Source organism: Rhinopithecus roxellana, chromosome 8 (assembly GCF_007565055.1).
Source record: "Rhinopithecus roxellana isolate Shanxi Qingling chromosome 8, ASM756505v1, whole genome shotgun sequence".
In the NCBI taxonomy this organism is placed as follows: domain Eukaryota; kingdom Metazoa; phylum Chordata; class Mammalia; order Primates; family Cercopithecidae; genus Rhinopithecus; species Rhinopithecus roxellana.
This window is the reverse complement of record NC_044556.1, coordinates 49771807-49792731: the sequence shown is the minus strand read 5'-3', so window position 1 is coordinate 49792731 and position 20925 is coordinate 49771807. Positions and strand designations below refer to the sequence as shown.

Here is a 20925-nt window from a genome sequence, read left to right as displayed (position 1 = left end):
CTCTTTCCTGTCACAAAACAACTTAGCAGGTTGACAGAGAATGGTGTTCATGCCAAATAGGCCAGAGAGGCCACAACTCTCAGGGTTAGGCAACAGAGGCAGAGACTGGGTCTCTAGAAGACCATTGCTTAAGTGCACATGTTCCCTCAGGATACTGGAAAAACTCTGGGTGTCTCAAGAGGAGCCTAGAAGATACCTGCTTAATGGAATCAAATAGATTTGATCCCTACCATGAGAACCTTAAATTCTTCAGCTAATTATCACCTTAGAGAGCTCAAAGAGCTTATTTCAAAAGGGATGAGGCAGGCCAGGCACAGTGGCTCACGCCTGTAATCCCAGCACTTTGGGAGGCTGAGGCAGGCAGATCACGTGAGGTCAGGAGTTCAAAACCAGCGTGGTCAACATGGTGAAACCCTGTCTCCAAAAATTAGCTGGGCATGGTGGTGCACACCTGTAGTCCCAGCTACTCAGGAGGCCTGAGGCAGGAGAATCACTTGAACCCAGGAGGCGGAGGTTGCAGTGAGCTGAGATCACACCACTGTACTCCAGCCAGGGTGACAGAGCGAGACTCCATCTCAAAAAAAAAAAGGGGGGGGGGGGGATGAGGCATAGGACAAGATTTAGTGGATGAGACAATAGCACATAGAAGAAACACACCTTCATGATCTGGGAGATGGGTCAGAGAGCAGGAACGCCACCACCTGGTGCTCCAGTATACTTTCTCCCTTAATCCTCACAAGGCATGATACGGTAGATTATTTTATGACAAAATAGTTTTATAATCATAGTTACCATTTACTGAGCATTTACTAAATGCTCACTTTTCTTGGATTATTTCATTTTGTCTTCATGACCCTAATAATAGGTTTAAAGATGAGAAAGCCAAGACTTAGATTAAGTTAAGTCTGTCCTAGGTGAAACGGACTTTTTAAGTTGTATAGCCTAGATTTAAACCCAAATCTGCCTTCATTGTTAACCACTGTAAGACACAGCCTCTTATTATTATCTGAGCCTCAGGGAAGTTGTGACTTGCTGAAGGCCATATAGTTAATAAATGGCAGACAGGATTTCAATCCAAGCCTCTGTGCTTCCCAGACCTTTATACTTTCTGGTCACTTAAGCAGGTGAGAATTATAGGAGGCTAGAATACACCTCCTGTGGGACAGCCACAGAAAACATTTAAAATACTTCTTAACTTTGCCTTCCAGGGGCTCCACTCTGTAAAGTCCCAGGCAAAACAAGTATCTACCTCTCACTATTACTGAGCAGTCTATATCCTAGGGAACACATATAGAGCCAAAGGTCATTTGACACTGAACTTTATTTGTTCTGACCATCTGATACACTGTCCACCCTGCTGGGAAACAGAGACAATGCCCATGAGGGTGGGCCTCTGCAGAAGGCCAGAGACATGCCAAAATAAACACTGTGGTCAGGCCTCAGGAACAGCCTGGGAGGACAGGTTCTGTGACTGCTAGTCAACCACCCAATCAGGTCTTCTCTCTTCTCAGCTCTAAATGAGTGCTGATTCTTCAAAAGGCTCTCAGAGCTGCACTCTGGAGATCAATAACTGATTTCGATATCTCAAGTCTTGATTACAAAGAAATATAAGTTACCCAGTTGTCTATGAGACTCTAACTGCCTTTACTGGCCATGACCCAAATATGGAGTGGGTTGGGGAGGGGTCAGAGATAGAAATTAACCTGGAGATTTCCAGTAAACACCAAGCAAGGGCTGGCAAACTGATTCCACCAGAGAAACCCTGCAAAATATGACCAAGGTTCTATAGGGTTGCCCCAGAAACATTTTCCTAGGAGCTATTTGTGCTGTATAACCAGTGATGAGCAAGTAAGGGCCTGCTCCCCACAGTCCCATGCCACTCTCGAAGGCTTCTTAATGCGGACCCCTCACGTTAGATCCCATGCGGCTGCTGCTTCCCAAAGCTGGTAAAGTGAAAGCATTTCCCATCATCAAGCAGCAGTACTCTCTCTTCTGTCTGCTTTCTAAGCAGGCCCTAAGGAGGGCTCAAGAGTGAGTATAAGACTTGAGAGAAGTAGAGAAAATACCGCCTAGGTACACCCAGTCCTCCCTGCTATTCCAGCTCCAGCCACCTGAGGGCTCCTGGCTACAGAAAATCAGGCACCAGGCCCTGGCTTTGCTCCCAGAAAAGGCTTGGAATCAGGAAGCCTATGCCCAGCAAGCCTGGGGGCAGCTCTGTTTCACCAACACCTGAGGGCGGGCGAGTGCACCACAGGTCTCAGGTTTCAGGGGGGATGGCAGTTGCCTGTCTAAAGGCTTCTCTGTTCCTTGGAATTGTACAGAATGTCTCTTGTGGCTTTTCCTCCTCCCTCCTTTTTTCCTGTTGACTCTCCCCATCCGGCTCTATGAATCACCAGAGTCCACAGGAAAGCAGCAGATGTTGACTTTACTCCTTTCAAGCCAACGTCAGCTCCCTCCTGTGGAGTGGGGAACAGGCAGGAAGGTGAGAGGGTGGAAGAATCGAGGAAGATAACTCTCATCCTTTCCAAACTGTGAGGGAAGATTAAGAGGGAATCTGAAAGGAGTCAGGCACCTAGGCAAAAAAATGATTGGTTCCTGGGGATAAAAGGACCCCAAAGAAAGGCCCCAGTGTTGGCTATGGAACCAGGATCATGAAGAGGAGGGAAGCAGAGGGTGGGAGCATGGCTAGTTTCAGTGCCAGCTCTTCTTGTCTGAGGTAAAGCCTCTTCTCTAGCCAACAGTATCCCTAGGACTCAAAAGTCAAGTCAGGCTGCTGGTCTGGGGAGATAGTCCAGAGGTGGCTTCTTGTCCCATCTGAGCTCCCAAACCTCCGCTTTTATGCAAGTCTCTTGAAGAAGCTGCCAGGGAGGACTTTCTAGACCCTTATTCTACATTCATTGTTCCAACTTCTCTTCTCTTTTTTCTTCCTCAGGGATTTTCTTATGGGCAAAGAAGCCAAGCTGTAGAGGAAAAGATAAGCGTCATCGCCAAACGCCTAGACTGGGAACCTTGCCAGTAGCTCTCAGACTTATCTGAGATCTTCACTTTTGTTCTGTTTCCAAAAATGGAATTCAAATTTATTTTATTTGGCTTAGAATAATTTAACCAACATTTGTGGGGTACAGTGAAGGAGACCTGGGCATGACATCCACAGCCTGCTTAGTTGCCCAGCACAAATCCTGTTCTCTCTGCTATAATCAAGGATTCTTCAACTCAGGGGCACCATGCTCCACACTCCCCACTAAAGCAGTGCTTACCTTCCACAGGCAGAAGACAAGGAGAGCAAGCAGGAGCAACCCTCCCAGGACACTGCCTATGAGGATCCACAGGGAGATGAGGATAGGCCGGGTCTGAACCACCTCCAGAAGGCTCTGTATGGAGAGAAGAGTAGTTTTCTACATGCATCCTGTAACCCAGCTAGTCTCATCCCACATTATACCAAAGCCAGCCCCCAAATAGAAGAAATAACCTCCTTCTACTTAAAGGAAAGAAACTGAAGCAGGAATGGCAGCAGTGGAACACTAGGATCCTGCTACCTGATGGAGATGCCTTCGTTCTGGAAAAGCCCACGGGTGGCCCTATCCCATACTCATCATCATTATTTTCACAGCTCTCAAACTCGGTCTCTAGCCCCACCTCACTCCAACGGGAGGCTTCAGTCAGCTGTAGGACACTGCCCTCCTCGGTTCCCAGCTCAAAGGTGCTGACCACCATCAGGGACTTGAACTTGGCCTGTGGAACAAGTGGATAGGAAGACATTTAAAATGAGCCATCACCAGGTGATGTAGTTCTTTAGAATCCCAACAGCAAAGTTGAGGCCGAGAGACATAACCTCAAGGGCTCTCAAGACTAGAAGAAAAGGCTAAAGACCAATGGGAAAAGAGAGGAAGGATAATAGATGGAAAACCCCTGGTCACACACATCTGCTGCTGCTATTTGTTTTCCGAGGACAATCAGTACATCTGGTGCTTTATCTGAAATGCATTCTTTTTTTTTTTTTTTGAGACGGAGTCTCGCTCTGTCGCCCGGGCTGGAGGATCTCAGCTCACTGCAACCTCCGCCTCCCGAGTTTACACCATTCTCCTGGCTCAGCCTCCCGACTCAGTCCCTCAGCTGGGACTACAGGCGCCCGCCACCTCGCCCGGCTAGTTTTTTGTATTTTTTAGTAGAGACGGGGTTTCACCGTGTTAGCCAGGATGGTCTTGACCTCCTGACCTCGTGATCCGCTCGTCTCGGCCTCCCAAAGTGCTGGGATTACAGGCTTGAGCCACCGCGCCCGGCCTACCTGAAATGCATTCTACTTCTCTTTCCTTTGGCTGACCTCTACCCCTCCTTTAGATTGAAGTTTAGAAGCCATCCCCTCTGGGATTTAGGGAAATCATTCCTCCTAACCCCCACCAACCCTGGTGTTTACTTCTGTCTTTCACTCCTGAACTATAAGATCCTCCAGGTTAGGCCGGGCGCGGTGGCTCAAGCCTGTAATCCCAGCACTTTGGGAGGCCGAGACGGGCGGATCACGAGGTCAGGAGATCGAGACCATCCTGGCTAACACGGTGAAACCCCGTCTCTACTACAAATACAAAAAAAAAACTAGCCGGGCGAGGTGGCAGGCGCCTGTAGTCCCAGCTACTCGGGAGGCTGAGGCAGGAGAATGGCGTAAACCCGGGAGGCGGAGCTTGCAGTGAGCTGAGATCCGGCCACTGCACTCCAGTCCGGGCGACAGAGCGAGACTCCGCCTCAAAAAAAAAAAAAAAAAAAAAAAAAAAAGATCCTCCAGGTTAAAGGCTGTGCCTTACTAACTTTTGTGTCCTTGGTGCCTAGTAGATAGCACGGTGCCAAGTATGCAGCGGTTTCCTTTTTCTTTTCTGTTTTTTTTTTTTTTTTTGAGACGGAGTCTTTCTCTGTCACCCAGGCTGGAGTGCAGTGGCGCTATCTCGGCTCACTGCAAGCTCCGCCTCCCGGGTTCACGCCATTCTCCTGCCTCAGCCTCCCAAGGAGCTGGGACTACAGGCACCCGCCACCACACCCGGCTAATTTTTTGTATTTTTAGTAGAGATGGGGTTTCACTGTGTTAGCCAGGATGGTCTTGATCTCCTGATATCATGATCCGCCCGCCTCGGCCTCCCAAAGTGCAGGGATTACAGGCGTGAGCCACCGCGCCCAGCCATGAAGTGGTTTCTTAATAAATCTTTGTTGAAAGCATGAATAGATTAATGAAAAAAAGATACCAAAGAAGGACAAAGAGACTTGGAGAAGGATGGTTTATTGGACTTAACTTCCCTAAAACATATGATGACATCCCAGGGATCTTGTGTTATTCCAGGTAGATAGGGGAAAGCACAACATCAACCTTAGTGCCAAATGCCATTACAATTAAGATGCCATTTCCCTGCCCAGGAGGAACTCACACTGACTCCTCACTACCTGTCATATTAAGTTCAATTTCTCCCTGGATTCAAAGGCCTTTCATAATCTAGATCCCTCTTGCCTATACAATCTTACTTCCCACCGCTCCCCAATACAAATCCTGCATGTAATATCAATTATTCATTCATTTAGCAAAAATATATTAAGCACCTACAATGAGTTAGGCATGGGGGCTAAATGTTGGAGACATTCTCCTCAGTGTCAGCCTAATACAGGGCCTTTTTAGGCACTTGATGGATTATTAACTGATTAAATGTAGGTATCCTGTAAATGTTGATTGATACAGCACTAAGGAATGGTCAGTGGAGGAAAATACAAGGATAATAACTTGTGTTCACCATATATCCAGCTCATTATTCATTTATTCTTTATAACAACTCCATGAAATTGGTATTATCTTCCCCTTTTAGACATTAGGAAAAAGAGGCTTAGGGAGATGAAATAACTTGCTCATGGTCAAATAGCTAGTAAGAGGCAAAAGTGAAACTTGAACATGGGTCTGTCTACCTCCAAAACCTATGCTAAAGTTCCAGAAAGGAGCAGAAGAGGGGAGTAGTAGAAAAGGAAAGGCTTACTCTTCGGAAAAATTCATTGTGAACCAGCCTCAATAGTCCAACAGAGACCTCGGTCCCCTTTGCCAGCTGCCCAAGGTGGCACCTCACCACCTGACACTGAGTATTGCTCCCATTCTAACAGAAGAGAGAGAGACAGACAGATCAGGACTCTGTGGTGGAAAGATCCTCTTTCCCCACCTCTAGTTCACACAGTCTTGTCTCAAGGCACCTGACTCCATTTTCATTCCCACTCCAGATCAGACCCTGGGGTGGAAAGATCCCTTCTTCCCCACTCCAGATCCTATCCCCTTGTCCAGGGCACCCAACTCCACTTGCATTCCCACTCCGGACACCCCCTTGTGACTCATACCAATCTGTTTGTGTGTTGAAGCTCCTCTGGATGCACAGGGGGTGCTGGGGGTTCAGTCAGATTCTGCACTGTGCAGCTTGCCTAGGGGAAGATTCAACTTGAAAGACCCTCCTGATGGGGTGGGGCTAGCCACTCAAGGCTGAGCTGGAACATACCCACACCTTGCAGTTCTTCCCCTTATAATCCCTTTTTCTTCTCCCAAATAAGCCACATGTGTAAAAAGAAAGCCCCCCCAGAGAGAGGAGCCCCAAGAGTAGCAGCCCAACAGATAAGGAGCTGGTGTGGTGTCCAGCTTCAGTGAGTCCACCAGCTCAAGGGAGCAGGACTCCATGCCCTCCTAGACCAGACTCACATTGTTAGTGATGACTTGAGACAGTGATAGGAAGTAATTGCCCCCATGGGCCACAGCTGGAAGGAGGGCTGAGATGATGAGGCCACTGACCACATAGCAGCCTAGGTTCTGAACCTAAGAGGAAGGTTGGGAATAGTAAGAAGTGGGAGACGGAAGGCCCTTCCTCATCTGTTCCCCTTCACCCTAGATACCATTAAAATCCAAGAGAGACCCTTCCAATCCTTTTCCCACAAAGCTGTTGTTCTCCCACCTCCCCTTCATGCCAAGACCCCTCCAGCTTCTCACCCTAAGAGTGGTTTTGAATTCTGGGCCAGGACCCACTGGGAGGGTCCCATATGGGTGAACCTCATAGCGGTGCAGGGTAGACTCACTGTGTGAACACCAAGTCAGGAAGTACATGGTCACAGCCATGACACAGACACAGGGGCACATGATCAGCACACAGACATGGATTCAGAGGAGGCAGGGCCAGCACATGGATAAAGGGATGGGGGTACACGCAGAAGACAGAAGTAGCACATGACACAGACAATGCAAGCTTTATGGCTACATCCCATATCCCCTCATCCCAGCTCCAGTGCCCAAGGCCTGGCAAAACCTTATATCTAGGAAAGTAAGATGCTTAAAAGGGAAGGTTCAGCATGAATAGGATTAAGGGCAAAAAGACTGAGCAGCCGCAAGGGCTTGGGTTTTTGGAAACACTGAGGCACATGGAAAGGGAGGAAAGCAGCATAAGGGTATGAGTGTGAGGGGAGAACTGGGTCCCACCTAGAAGCTGGGCCTACCTAGAGAAGAGGAGATGGGGCTCATATTGGATGTGGGCTGAGGTCTGGGCTGTGTTATCTCGAAGGGTTCCATCTCTCTCCAGGCTGTCACTGTAGGGTCAGAGGGGAGAGGCTCACATCTCAACCCCTCCTCAGAAGACACCCTTCTCTGCTAATAGAGGAATCGGTGTTGTTCCTCCCCACCCCTCCAGTCAAGACTCAGTAGGAGGAGAGGTCTAGAAGAAAGTTCCATCATTCTCACCTGCTGGCCGTCAGCTTCACGAAGACTTGGCTCAGGAGAGAGGAGCAGCTAAACTCGAACTCTAGCAGAAAGGTCACCTAGGGGCAGGGGACACGGGGTAATGGTAGAGTCTTCCTCATGGAACAACTATAGAGGAACAGGAGCCCTTGTGTGCCTCCTTCCCTGAAGTCCCAGGACCCTCAGATCCCAGCCTCTGCCCTCCTAGAACCTCCTTTTCATCCTAGACCCCAACTCACCTTGGCTCCAGTCTGGAAGACAGGATGCCCCACAATGCAGAGCCTGGCATGAGTAGAAGGGGCTGCACATTCCACCTTTATTGGGCTGTCTCTCTGAGGGCAGGGGAATGGAGATGGAAGCTGGAGCTGGGGCTGCAACTGCTGTCCTACCCACAGCCTCTAAACACTGAGCCATTCTCTAGAACACCTCACAGCTGAGGCCAGTACCCCAACCTTCTTCCTCCTCCTTTCTTTCCTTCTCCCACACCCCCCTCCTCCATGGGCACCTGAGGAGTGAGACTGGCCAGGTGGAGGTTTCTAGAGAAGATGAGACTCAGGCTAGTATTGTAAGCATTTTCCTTCCTGTTCTCCAGAGTTGCAGATACCAGCGCTTTCCGCCGGCCACCTCGAACCACAAATGGGGCCTTCCTGGGAATGATGAATGAGGGAGAGACCAGGAGTTGAAGGAGGGGAGTGCCAAAAGTCTCACTTTTGTTGTCATGGGTAAGAAACAACCCCCTACCCCCAGCTCCCTTCGAGTCCCTTCCAGTCTGTCTCAGGTCACCCTGGTTTGCCCAGTACATGTTCATCCAACCTGGAGCCTCTGATGTCCATATTCACTTGAAGCACCAGGTCTGTAACACATTCATTGTCAGGGCCACAATCCTTTGAGAAGGGGACCTGGAAGAAAGGGAAGGGGCTAAGGGTTGAGAGGTAAGCAAGGAGGAAAGGAATAGAATAGGGGAAAAGTGAAAAGACAAAAGTGGGTATATTTTTATTAGAGGAGCCCAGGTCAGATTTCACCATGATCTCATGTCTTCTCCCTCCCTTTTCTCTTGAAAGAGGGCAGTGTTGGGAGCAAGGGGCAGGGCATGGCACTGCTGACCAGCTTTTGTATAGAGGTGGGTGAGCCCTCATCCAGCACAGGCCCTGGCTTTGTGGTATTGTCCAAGGCAAAGGTCACGGTAAAGGCCACAGGCCGGAGGTAATCTGATGTATCCTGAAGGAAAACAGAGTCACAGAATCAGGGATCATGTGATAATTATAGTGATCATTTATGAAGCATTTTCTGTATGCTGGACACTGTCCTAAGATCTTAACTGTATTACTAAATTTAATATTAATACAACTCCTATGATATAGTTATTATTATTATCACCCCTTTGCAGACAAGAAAACTGAGGGTTGGACTTGCCAGAATTCATAGGTGGTAAATGGCACAGCTAGGATTCAAACCCAGATCAGCCCTGACTCCAAAGTCTGAATCATTTCATTTTCCCAGCTTTGGCTTTCTTGCTGATCCAGCTGAAATTCCTCCTCTGACCCAGACTTCTCTTCATTCTCAGTTCCTGCCCTCTCCTTACCAGCACATGGAAGTGTAGCTGCTCACAAGTGACATTCCCCACACTGAGTCGGAGCCTCCGAGGGGACAGCCTCTGGCCAGAGCCATCAAATGCTGCACGTGCCCCAGCCGTCCATTCATCCAGTGATGCTGTGAACTTCATGTCTGAATGAAGGAGGCAAGAATGAGGGTGGAAGGGGTCTAGTGAGGAAGGCAGGCAAGGAATTGAGAGTTGCCTGTGATGCGCTTTAGTCACTCACAGAATCGGCGATCCCAGCGACCAGGAGTACGGGAGGTCACTTGGAAGCAGAGGGCTGCAGTCAGACAGACTGCCTCCTGGCCTCGCCGCCTACAGTCCCTCTGAACCACACTGATGGCCTGTGGAGTCACCTCCAGTGATGGGGCCAGATGGACAATGGGCCGGGAGCTGGGAACAGTGTGGAAAAGAAATTCTATCAGTAGGAGGCAAGCCCTTGAGAAGTGCAAGCCCAATGTTTGCTTCCCCATGGTCAAAACAAAGAAGGAGTGGCTGAATGCATATGTCACCCTCCCCCGGAGCCCTCTTGACAGAAGTAAGATAATAGATTCATGTCATTGATCTTTTTTTTTTTTTTTTTTTTGAGATGGAGCTCACTCTGTGGCCCAGGCTGGAGTGCAGTGGGGCGATCTCAGCTCACTGCAACCTCTGCCTTCTGGGTTCAAGCGGTTCTCCTGCCTCAGCCTCCCGAGTAGCTGGGATTACTGGCGCCCACCACCATGCTTAGATAATTTTTTGTATTTTTAGTAGAGACAGGGGTTCACCTTGTTGGCCAGGCTGGTCTTGAACTCCTGGCCTCAAATGGTCCTCCTACCTTGGCCTCCCAAAGTGCTGGGATTACAGGTGTGAGCCACTGTACCCGGCCCTAGATTCACGTCAATAAGCACTTATATGCTAGGCACTGTGTTAAAATCATTATATGGATTATCTCATTTAACCCTCACAATAAACCTATAAGGTAGGTACTATTACTATTGTCATTTTTTAAACTAAGGAATGGAGGCACAGAGTAAGTTGACCAAGAAACCCAAATCTCAGTCTGTGACTTTAAGGCCCTTGCCTTTAACAGCTATGCTATGCTGTCCACTGCTACCTGAGCTGGGACCCCTCACCTGAGCAGGATGGCTGCCCCCTGGGCACCCACAGCCACATCGACCAGATCATCTCCATCCAGATCTAGCCGGCCATCCACACTTCGGCCAAAGTAGCTGAGGGCATGTGACATGGAGGCAGCAGCAATCCTCTGAGAGGAAGAGAGAGGAGACTAAGGCAGGGACCCATACACCTAGTTTCTCAGGCCTCCTGCCTTGCTCTTTCTTTATTTTTACTTTATTTTATTTATTTATTTATTTATTTATTTATTTATTTATATTTATATTTATTTTTTTTTTTTTGAGATGGGGTTTCACTCTTGTTGCCCAGGCTGGAGTGCAATGGTGTGATCTTGGCTCACTGCAACCTCCGCCTCCCAGGTTCAAGCGATTCTCCTGCCCCAGCCTCCCAAGTAGCTGGGATTATAGGCATGTGCCACCAGGCCCAGCTAACTTTTTGTATTTTTAGTAGAGTTTCATCATGTTGGCCAGGCTGGTCTCCAACTCCCGACCTCAGGTGATCCGCCTGCCTCAGCCTCCCAAAGTGCTGGGATTACAGACGTGAGCCACCACGCCCGGCCATGCCTTGCTCTTTATAATCCTCCCATCAGTCCTGCGAATAAGAGAAACTTGCCTGTGTTCAGGAGTTCTTAGTTCAGCAACCTGTATTCTACCCCGCTGCCTTATGTTTTTGCCTACTAATAAAAGCACTTGTTCAGTTTGGGTCTCAAGCCAAGGGCACTATTGACAAGCAAAGAGAATCCCCCTACTCCTCTTCCTACAACCATGCCCCTGCTTTATTTGGGTACTCCTGACCTGGGCAGGATGGGGCCTGACTCCACTCTGGGTTCCATGGTACAGGTACAGTGCTCCCTGGTGCCCATCCTCCAGAGGTGCCCCCACAGCCACATCAGCAAAACCATCTTGGTTCAGATCAGGAAGAGCACTCATGGCAAAGCCAAACCGAGCATCCTGGGGGGGTTCTGGCTGAAGTGTTCCTTGGAGGGTCAGCAAGGACTGCTGGTGGAGGAGAGAAGATAGAAGATGCTAATCCAGCAGCCCCAACCTCTCAGCAAACCCTCAAATATGTGCACCCTCCCTCCTTTCCTCCCTCACCCCCACAACGCAAGTCCAGGGCAGGGGGTCCCAGCAAGTCTCACCTGGCCCACCAGATACACATAAACACGTCCTGTTTCCTTGTTCTGGGGTCCCAGGAACATGGGGGCAGCCACAAGTAAGACATCAGTTGTTCCATCCCTATCTGTATCCAATGGGCAGAGCTCACTGCCAAAGTATGAACCAATCTGGGGAATGGTGGGTGATAATGACCCCAGAGAAAAGGGAAGGTGACTGTAGACAAGTGGACTCATTGGGAAGCACTCACCAGCCTGCCAGTCTGCTCCTTACATCCCTGACAGACTCTGCCAACCAGAATTCCGCACAGACCTTGCAGGCCCCTCTCTTACCCACTTCACACTCCTCCCCAACAGCCCGGAGGTCCCTGGGAATCCAAAGGTCCCACCCTTCCTTGGATGCCCTACCTGCTCCCCCTGGAGGCTCTGGGCAACCCTCACAGCCCCATCTTTCTTAAGCTGGAAGGCGATGACTTTTCCTCGATGTCTAAATCGAGGAGCCCCAGAGAGAAACAGGCGGCGTCCACCCCGCAAAAGCATGGAAGAAACAGAGTAACCTAGAAGTGAGCAAAGTAACAGAGTAGTAAAGGAAAAGAAGATGGGGTCCAGAGTAGGGGGTTCCCTAAAGGCACAGCGGGAGGTCCCAAGGGAAGTAGCAAGAGGTCAATGAGAAACTTCATGAGTTAAGAGGGAGTATTTCATACCCCCCAACTAGGGATGTATTTCCTCCCCTACCCTGCAAGTCCTCTGCAACTCTCTGCTACTCACCCAGGTAGGCTGCATGGTTCTGCAATGCAGAGGGGAACTCGTCTTCCAGAGCCATTCGTGGGGGGAAAAGGTGGTGACCTCCTTCAAGCCATAGCACAGAGCCCCCCCAGTCATAGGCCCCCACCATCCCAAAGAGAATCCCATCCTGTGGGACAGAAGCAGATGGAGTCACTGAGAAGACAGTGGGGAATAAAGGGAAAAAAACATTCCAGGAGTGAAAAGATCACTGAGGGTCTGCTGGGCTCAGTTGGAAAGGCACGGGAAGGTCAGCATGGAGGCTGGTTAAAGGAGGAATCTGGAGGGCTCTGTGGTTGAAGTTATCTGAGTCAGAGAATGGGAGAAGTCATGAAGGGGTCAATCTGTCCAACCTTTAGCCGATGAGTGGAGAAACCAATCTGAGACATTTCCAGCCCAAAGGAGCTTTCATTTTCTGCATGGGTCCCTTAGGCATGAGAAAATATTGAGACAGTATCAGGGGAAGACAGTTTCCCCTTTGACCTACTGAACTCACTCCAGAGCCCCACCTACACTCCAGAACTTCTCCTGCTCTGTCCATTTCTCCAGAGTAATCCTCACCTTCGAGGCCAAAAATCCGATCTCCTAGTGCATCCACAATGTCAGTCAGAGCAGCCTCATCTGTGACATTGAAGAAGAATCGCTCATCTGGATCACTGGCAATAGTTCTAATTTCTCTCAGGAAAGAGCTGGGATCTCGCTGCCGCCGGAGGTAGTGACCAAGGACCTAAGAGGTCATAAGATCAAGGAATGAGACGTTAGAGTTGGCACAGAACACAGCCAACTAACATGATGAGGCTGAAGTCTGGGAAGTAGTTAATGCCCTTGTTTTCCTCAAGTTCCCAGTCCTTGGACAGTTCACAAGACACTGCCCCCTTGCGACCCCCCAACTCTTCCAGATCCAGGGTGAATTCTCACTGCAATCCCATAGCGTGTCACTCTTCCAGCCTCACAGGTCTTCAGTGCTGCAGGAAGCTTCTCTCCATCATGGGACTCTCCATCAGTGACAACCACCAGTAGCCTGGCAGCCTCGGGTCGGCCCCCATGGGACTGACTGAACCCTTCTGTGCTGAGAAGAGAAAGGAGTGAGGAGGTGTGATCAGATGTATGCAGACACACACAAACACACACACACACACACAGGATTTAACATCAGCACTTCACTGAGGTCAGGCATCTTGCTTTTAGGCCATTTCTTGAGTATTTAACATGGAGATGGCATGGAATGAGAGCTCAAATGTTTGAATGTCATAGAACATACAGAGTAGCTTATCAATCTAAATAAGTACAACATTCATACACTCAGATTCATTCAACAAATATTATACTTGGGAGGATAAATACTAAGGAAATATAGAATAGAAGAGAATGGTCTGGGCAGGGACTCCTCCCAGACATGAGTTGTTTTGTTTTGTTTCAATTTTACCACTGTGCCCCTAGAGATGAGTTTTGGATCATGTTTGGAACGTGAGCTAGGACATCAGTAGTGGAGAACCTGTGGGCCAGGATCACTGTTGGAGTGGAGGGATAGAAAGATACTTCTGTCTGTGAAATATGGAAAGACACAGACATAGACACTTGGTGGAAATGTAGTGAGAGGGAGTGCAATGACAGCCCACTTAGCCTTCCTCTGTGTACCATTAGTGTACATACAAAGAAAGTATGCAAGACATCTTGGGATATATACACTGCACTCCAAACGTGCCCTAACTTCTCCTTCTTGTTGTTTTTTTTTTTTTTCTTTTTTTTTTTTTAAAGGGAAAGTTTTATTTTATTTCTTTATTTTATTTTATTTTATTTTTGAGATGGAGTTTTGCTTTTATTGCCCAGGCTGGAGTGCAATGGCGTGATCTCGGCTCACCGCAACCTCCATCTCCCGGGTTCAAAAGAGTCTCCTGCCTCAGCCTCCTGAGTAGCTGGGATTACAGGCATGTGCCACCATGCCTGGCTAATTTTGTATTTTTAGTAGAGATAGGGTTTCTCCACGTTGGTCAGGCTGGTCTCAAACTCCCAACCTCAGGTGATCTGTCCGCCTCAGCCTCCCAAAGTGCTGGGATTACAGGCATGAGCCACCACACCCAGCCCTGCCCTAACTCTTCTAAGGCTTCATTGCTCTAGCTTCCCACACCTCTCTTCCCAGTGCCTCACCAGGCCACCATTATTGCTTGGGCAGTCTTTGTTTCTCGTCCCTCCCGCCGACTGAGGTTCTTTGCTGCTCTCACCACTTCTTCCTTCGTTCGGAAATCTCCCAGGGACCACTCATGTACAGGGCTCTCCCCATACTGTACCAGTCCCACCTGGGAATAAAGCGCATTCAAATGAAATGTATGTATGTGAGATCGGGGGAGAGGAGGAAGAAGAAAGTATGTAAGAAGAGGAGAGATGAACACTTGGATACTACTGAAGACAACACCTACATTTATCCCCTCTCTCTCTGTCTCTCCCCTTCCAAGCCCATCCATATTGCTTTTCTCTCTCTAAGAAATGGGGTCTCACTCTTTCACCCAGGCTGGAGTGCAGCTGTGTGATCAAAGCTCACTACAGCCTCAAACTCATGGGCTCAATTGATCTCTTACCTCAGCCTCCTGAGTAGCTGGGACTGCAGGTGCATGCCACTATGCCTGGCTAATTTTTTTTTTTTTTCATATTTTTAGAGATGAGGTCTCACTATATTGCCCAGGCTAGTCTTGAACTCCTGGCCTCAAGGGATCCTTCCACCTCCACCTCTTGAGTAGGTGCCACAAGCAACTGCACCCAGCTCATATTGCCTTCTCTTACCTGTATCTGTTCCGGGTCAATAAACAGTTTCCCTACCAGTCTTCGTAGGAAGGTCTGAACTTCAGACCAGGGGTAGATGCTGTTGGAGCCATCCAAGACGATGACAACATCCATGTATGTTGGGCAGCCTAGAAGGAAGGGGGAAACTGAGGTAGAAGACACTGAGCTGGGGACAACAAAGGAAAGAGGTCACAGGAGGACACATTCAATTTAGACATTTATAAGGCACTTCTTACATGCAAAGAAGGTACTGTGCCAGGCTCTGTGTAAGTATAGAAATTAATAAAAGATTCCTTTAGTAATCTTTAGTAATTGTGTATATGTAAGTATATATATAAATGTATATATGTGTATATATGCATATATAGGTATATAAACACACACATATACACATTTATATACATATATAATTTATATATACAATGCTCTAAAAAACAAGAAGGAATTAAATGCTAGGTAGGAACATAGCATGACTCTGTACAGTGGGGGAACAAAAGCAGATTGGTTCTGATGGTGGGGAATGAAACATGGTAGCAACTAAGAAGATAGTAAAGACTGAAAATATTTAAGGAGAAGAGAATATTAGGAAAGGCATTTGGGTAGAGAACATTTTGTTTGTTTTTGAGACAGAGTCTCACTCTGTTGCCCAGGCTGGAGTGTAGTGGCATAATCATGGCTCACTGCAGCCTCGACCTCCTGGGCTCAAACGATCTTCCCACCTTGGCCTCCTGAGTAGCCGGGACCACAGGCATGCACCACCATGCCTGGCTAATTTTTTTATTTTTTATTTTTGTAGAGATGGGGTCTATGTTGCCCAGGCTGGTCTCAAACCTCCAGACCTCAAGCAATCCTCCTGCCTTGGCCTCCCAAAATGTTGGGATTACAGGCATGAGCCACTGTGCCAGGCCAGATCATGGACTCCTGATAAAGAGTCCGAGTTATTATTATTATTATTTTTGAGATGGTGTCTTGCTTACTCTGTCACCCAGGCTAGAGTGCAGTGGCACAATCTTGGCTCACTGCAACCTCCACCTCCTGGGTTGAAGTGAGATTCTCCTGCCTTAGCCTCCCGAGTAGCTGAGATTGCAGGCATACACCACCACGCCCGGCTAACTTTTGTGGTTTTTTTTCTTTTTTTTTTTTTTTGAGACAGAGTCTCACTCTGTCACCAGAACTGGAGTGCAGTGGCACGATCTCGGCTCACTGCAACCTCTGCCTCCCTAGATCAAGCGATTCTCCTGCCTCCACTTCCCGAATAGCTGGGACTACAGGCGCTCACCACTACGCCCAGCTAATTTTTGTATTTTTAGTAGAGATGGGGTTTCACCATGTTGGCCAGTATGGTCTCGATCTCTTGACCTCATGATCTGCCCGCCTCGGCCTCCCAAAGTGCTGGGATTACAGGCATGAGCCACCACACCTGGCAATTTTTGTACTTTTTTAGTAGAGATGGGATTTCACCATGTTGGCCAGGCTGGTCTTGAACTCCTGACCTCAAGTGATCTGCCCACCTTGGCCTCCCAAAGTGCTGGGATTACAGGTGTGAGCCACCATACCTGGCCAGGAGTCTGAATTCTAATCTGTCAGGAAACATGGAGCTTTTGCAAGCATATTAGGTAACAATGAGGACAGCCATGCAGGCCCTCTGCCAGGCATCATACCCCTTTGCCCCATCTTTTTCCCACCCAGTATCCCCTTCTGGGAACCAAGTACTCAGCCTTCCTCTGGCTCACGTTGGGCAGTGGGTGCCAGGCTTCCCTGAGGCCGGAATGAAGCATCCACACGGGCACATATCCCAGAACTGAAGACAGAGCTGCCACAAGCACGAGACCAGAGAGGGGCACAGGCCTGGGGATGGGGGAAATAGTTACTCCCAGGCTTGGGAGGGCACCCTCAGAACATGCTCCCAGTTGAAGGAGGCATGAAGACCACCCCCTGACATTACCTACCTTGCTTTCTAGGTTTTTAACTTCTTGGCCCCTCCACACAGACCATTTTCCCTTACCACACTGCTCTTTTTTCTATTATGGACCTTCAGAGACACTGCCACCACCCTTTCCTTAGCTCACCATGAATCCCCCATCACCATCTGTCTCTAACAGAGACATCCCCAGGTGCATATTCACAGCAGGATGAGATGAATTTCCCAGTTGGTAGTCACCTGGTTGGAAGGAGGTAGAAGAGAATGAGATCATGGTGTCATAGATGGGGTGCTTGAATTCATATGATTTTGGAGGAGAATGAGCAGTATCAGATTGGGGACAGGGAGTATGTGGATTTTAGGGGTGAAAAAGCTGAGGTATAGGGAGTTGAAGCTTCCAGAGTATCAAGGTCAGGGTTTAGGAGAAGGGTCAGGCATCTTCTTACCTAAGTGGCTCTTGGCACATGGGGCATCGTGGGCCCCCCCTACAGGGCAGCGATAAACATCCCCCCTCCGGTCGCCTGAAGGCCCATCCCAGGGGGCGCCCACCAGCATCCTGGGAAGAGGATGTGAATATAAGCATAGGGCGAACATGACCCTTGACATAGGCCAAAGGGAAAAAGCATGGAGGTGGCAAGTTTAGAGCCCCAGCCACTTTCAAAAGGCCAGATTAGTTTAGAGTCCCATCTATCTTGCCTCCCCTTTGTTAGCACTACTGCAGTCCCAGTCCCCTGGCACTCCAGTTTCTTCCTCACCATCGCTGTCCACCCCCAATATGTTGTAAGACACTGTATCCAAATTCAGCTTCTGGTGGCCCTGGGAATAGGCGTGGGTGATGTTCATCCAGGTTAAAGGGGGAGCAGAGACCTGTGGGGCCAGGATCATAAGGTTAGCATGAGGTAGTGAATGGCTAGAGGCACAGCCAGAGAGAAGCTATGAGGGAGCATCTCAATCTCAGTCTTTCTGCCTGCTTTTTCACTCATAAGCTTTTCTGGCCTCTCTCAGTGTCTTGTGCTCAGAGCCCCAGGCAAAGATGATCCCCTTCCTGTGTTTCTGTCCAGATGCCTAACCTGTGGCCCTCTGCCATGCTGATGTACAGCTGTATTTCCATTCCCACCTCTGAAATTTCATTCACAGACATGTCTGAAAAGGTCAAGTTACTCTTTTCCACAACATTCCTCCCACACACACTCCTCAACAAACTGTGAGGGTCAAAAGATGGAGAGGGAGGCCGGGCGCGGTGGCTCAAGCCTGTAATCCCAGCACTTTGGGAGGCCGAGACGGGCGGATCACGAGGTCAGGAGATCGAGACCATCCTGGCTAACATGGTGAAACCCCATCTCTACTAAAAAATACAAAAAAACTAGCCGGGCGAGGTGGCGGGCGCCTGTAGTCCCAGCTACTCGGGAGGCTGAGGCAGGAGAATGGCGTAAACCCGGGAGGCGGAGCTTGCAGTGAGCTGAGATCCGGCCACTGCACTCCCGCCCGGGCGACATAGCGAGACTCTGTCTCAAAAAAAAAAAAAAAAAAAAAAAAAAAAAAAAAAAAAAAAAAAAAAAAGATGGAGAGGGCCTTTCTGTATCCCCAGAACAACCACTGCTTCCAATTCTCCCCAACATAGGGGGAATGAAAGGAAGCTAAGAAGCACCGCATGTCTGGCTCTCTCCTTCTCTGTCTCTTCCTGACTCCCAGTGTCATTGTCACACTCTCACTGTCTTTTTCCAATGTCTAGGTCTCTGGTTGATTCTAGCCTTGGCAATCTCAGTGGTAATTAACTGGGTGGGGCCACCCGCCTGCCCACACACATAGTTTGCCATCCATCCTTGCCAAGGGTCCCATCACCCTGAAGTTTCCCACAACCTGCCTCCTTTTTAACTCATCTACTCTCCCAACTGCACCTCCCATCCCCCACCGCTGACCTCCATGGTTTCCTCAGCCTTTAGCCCACTCTAAAGGTGGCTGACCCTGGCTGATCTTCCCTTTTGACCCCAATGCCTTTAAAATCAGAGCTAGTATTTTAGGAAACAATGATTACAGGGCACTGCCAAGGAAAAACTCCAGGCCTCTTGTCCTTCCCATGGTCCTTTCCCCAACTATGTCTTGCTCTGTACTTCTAAGCAACCCCTCTCAGGCTACCCCCACCCCCCCACCATTACCAACGGCTATAGCTTTATCCCAAACCATGCTCATTTTCAGAAAGGTGTTTTGTATGTGAGCAGTTCTGCATCCAGAAAACTGGCAGGGCTGTATGACTAGAAACTGCAGCTCATTGGTTAGATAAACCCAGAGTTCTGACCACATAGTTAGTCAGTTATGCCTCAGGCCCCAGGGACCACCAAGGGTAAGAAGTTAGGGAGGGGATAATAGGAATCAGACTAGCCACATGGAAAGTCACATCACATTTCTTTTTTGTCTCCTTACTCCTATAGGGCTTAGGATGAAGATTTTATATATTTAGATACAAATCTCAGCCAAGCATGCTGGCTCATGCCTATAATCCCAGCACTCTCGGTGGCTGTGGGGGGCGGATTGCTTGAGTCCAGGAGTTAAAGACCAGCCTGGCCAACATGGCAAAACTCTGTCTCTACAAAAAAAAAAAAAAAAAAAAAAAATTAGCCAGGCGTGGTAGCACATGCCTATAGTCTCAGCTACTCGGGAGCCCAAGGTGGGAGGATCACCTCAGTCTGGGAGGTTGAGGCTAGAGTGAGCCATGATCATGCCACTGCATTCCAGCTTGAGTGACAGAGTGAGACCCTGTCTCAAAAAAAAAAAAAAAAAAAAAAAAAAAAAAAAAAAAAAAAAAAAAATTAGCTGGGTGTGGTGGCGCACACCTAGTGGTCCCGACTACTGAGCTATGGTTGCACCACTGCAGTCCAGCCTAGGCAACAAAGTAAGACCCTATCTTTAAAAAATAATAATTATAATGATTATTATTAGATACAAATCTTACACAAGGTCCTAGGCAGCTTTAGCCCCTGCCAGTCTCAATATTGAAACAGTCATATGTGAGGGCCTAAAAATGCACAAGGACACAGACACACATAACAAGAAATGTAGAACCAGTGTTCGCTTCCTAAATCCCAAAGAATTTTAACTCTAATGGTCCCAATTCCAAACGATCTATGTATCTTCCATTCCCACCAGAAACCAAGAAGTTAACTTCCCTCACCTGTCAGGAACACCAGGGGCAAGAACAGGTGAGTGATGAGGGGGAGTTCCATGCCTGATCGGTTTCTGTCCGGTATGAGAAGTCCTCTGGCCTCTGTCCGTCCCTCTCCTTTTCTGTTTTCTTTACTTTCCCTCCCATCCTGCCCCCTCCCAATGGCAGCTAAAAATAAAGTTGGAAGGAATGGGAGGAGTGATGGTGGGGAACTGTGGGGAGCCCCAGACCAAGGAAAGGACTGAGCCATCTTAGTCTATTTCTCTGCCTTGGTGCTGCCCCCTGGAGGCCTCATCTCTATATCCAGAGAACTTTTTTTTTTTTTTTTTTTTTTGAGATGGAGTCTCGCTCTGTCGCCCAGGCTGGAGTGCAGTGGCCAGATCTCAGCTCACTGCAAGCTCCGCCTCCTGGGTTTACGCCATTCTCCGGCCTCAGCCTCCCAAGTAGCTGGGACTACAGGCGCTCGCCACCTTGCCCGGCTAGTTTTTTGTATTTTTTAGTAGAGACGGGGTTTCACCGTGTTAGCCAGGATGGTCTTGATCTCCTGACCTCGTGATCCGCCCGTCTCGGCCTCCCAAAGTGCTGGGATTACAGGCTTGAGCCACCACGTCCGGCCAGAGAACATTTTTTTTTTTTTGTCCATTTCTGCTATTTCTTTTTTTCTACTGTTTGTTGTTGCCAGGTCAATAATGCTTTCCTCAAATTTGGAACAGGAGATGGATTCTTCTTTTATAAG

At 48.7% G+C, this 20925-nt stretch overlaps 1 protein-coding gene across 3 annotated transcripts; it reads right to left on the bottom strand.

The window, feature by feature from the left end:
- Positions 1-1303: 1303 nt before the first annotated feature.
- Positions 1304-20471, bottom strand: ITGA10 (integrin subunit alpha 10). 3 transcript variants are annotated; one of them, XM_010374443.2, is made up of 30 exons: positions 20199-20471; positions 17785-17896; positions 17476-17585; positions 17178-17269; positions 16842-16956; positions 15109-15236; positions 14479-14627; positions 13249-13399; positions 12892-13057; positions 12684-12757; positions 12316-12460; positions 11956-12104; positions 11575-11718; positions 11231-11434; positions 10436-10566; positions 9547-9713; positions 9309-9451; positions 8831-8944; positions 8540-8625; positions 8232-8373; positions 7966-8058; positions 7730-7806; positions 7489-7578; positions 6989-7073; positions 6704-6817; positions 6352-6432; positions 6003-6116; positions 3637-3732; positions 3258-3371; positions 1304-2960 (listed from the first exon to the last, which is right to left on the bottom strand). In XM_010374443.2, the coding sequence occupies exons 1-30, from the start codon at positions 20437-20439 to the stop codon at positions 2895-2897; spliced, it is 3693 nt and encodes a 1230-aa protein (XP_010372745.2). In that variant the 5' UTR covers positions 20440-20471; the 3' UTR covers positions 1304-2894. The 3 variants fall into 3 exon arrangements, with proteins under 3 accessions (XP_010372745.2, XP_030791171.1, XP_030791173.1); XM_030935311.1 differs by having other exon boundaries at positions 11231-11431; XM_030935313.1 differs by lacking the exons at positions 1304-2960; positions 3258-3371; positions 3637-3732; ... (1 more) ...; positions 6352-6432; positions 6989-7073 and having other exon boundaries at positions 6713-6817.
- Between the last annotated feature and the right edge of the window lie 454 nt (positions 20472-20925).

Excerpts from the sequence above, each read along its gene's own strand:
- ITGA10 (XM_010374443.2), bottom strand. The coding sequence starts at position 20,439 with ATGGCTCAGTCCTTTCCTTGGTCTGGGGCTCCCCACAGTTCCCCACCA. Across the intron at positions 16,957-17,177 it reads ATGGTGATGGGGGATTCATG|GCCTGTGCCCCTCTCTGGTC; the intron begins GTGAGCTAAGGA and ends CCCCATCCCCAG. Across the intron at positions 12,758-12,891 it reads TCGGATTTTTGGCCTCGAAG|GGACCCATGCAGAAAATGAA; the intron begins GTGAGGATTACT and ends CTCATGCCTAAG.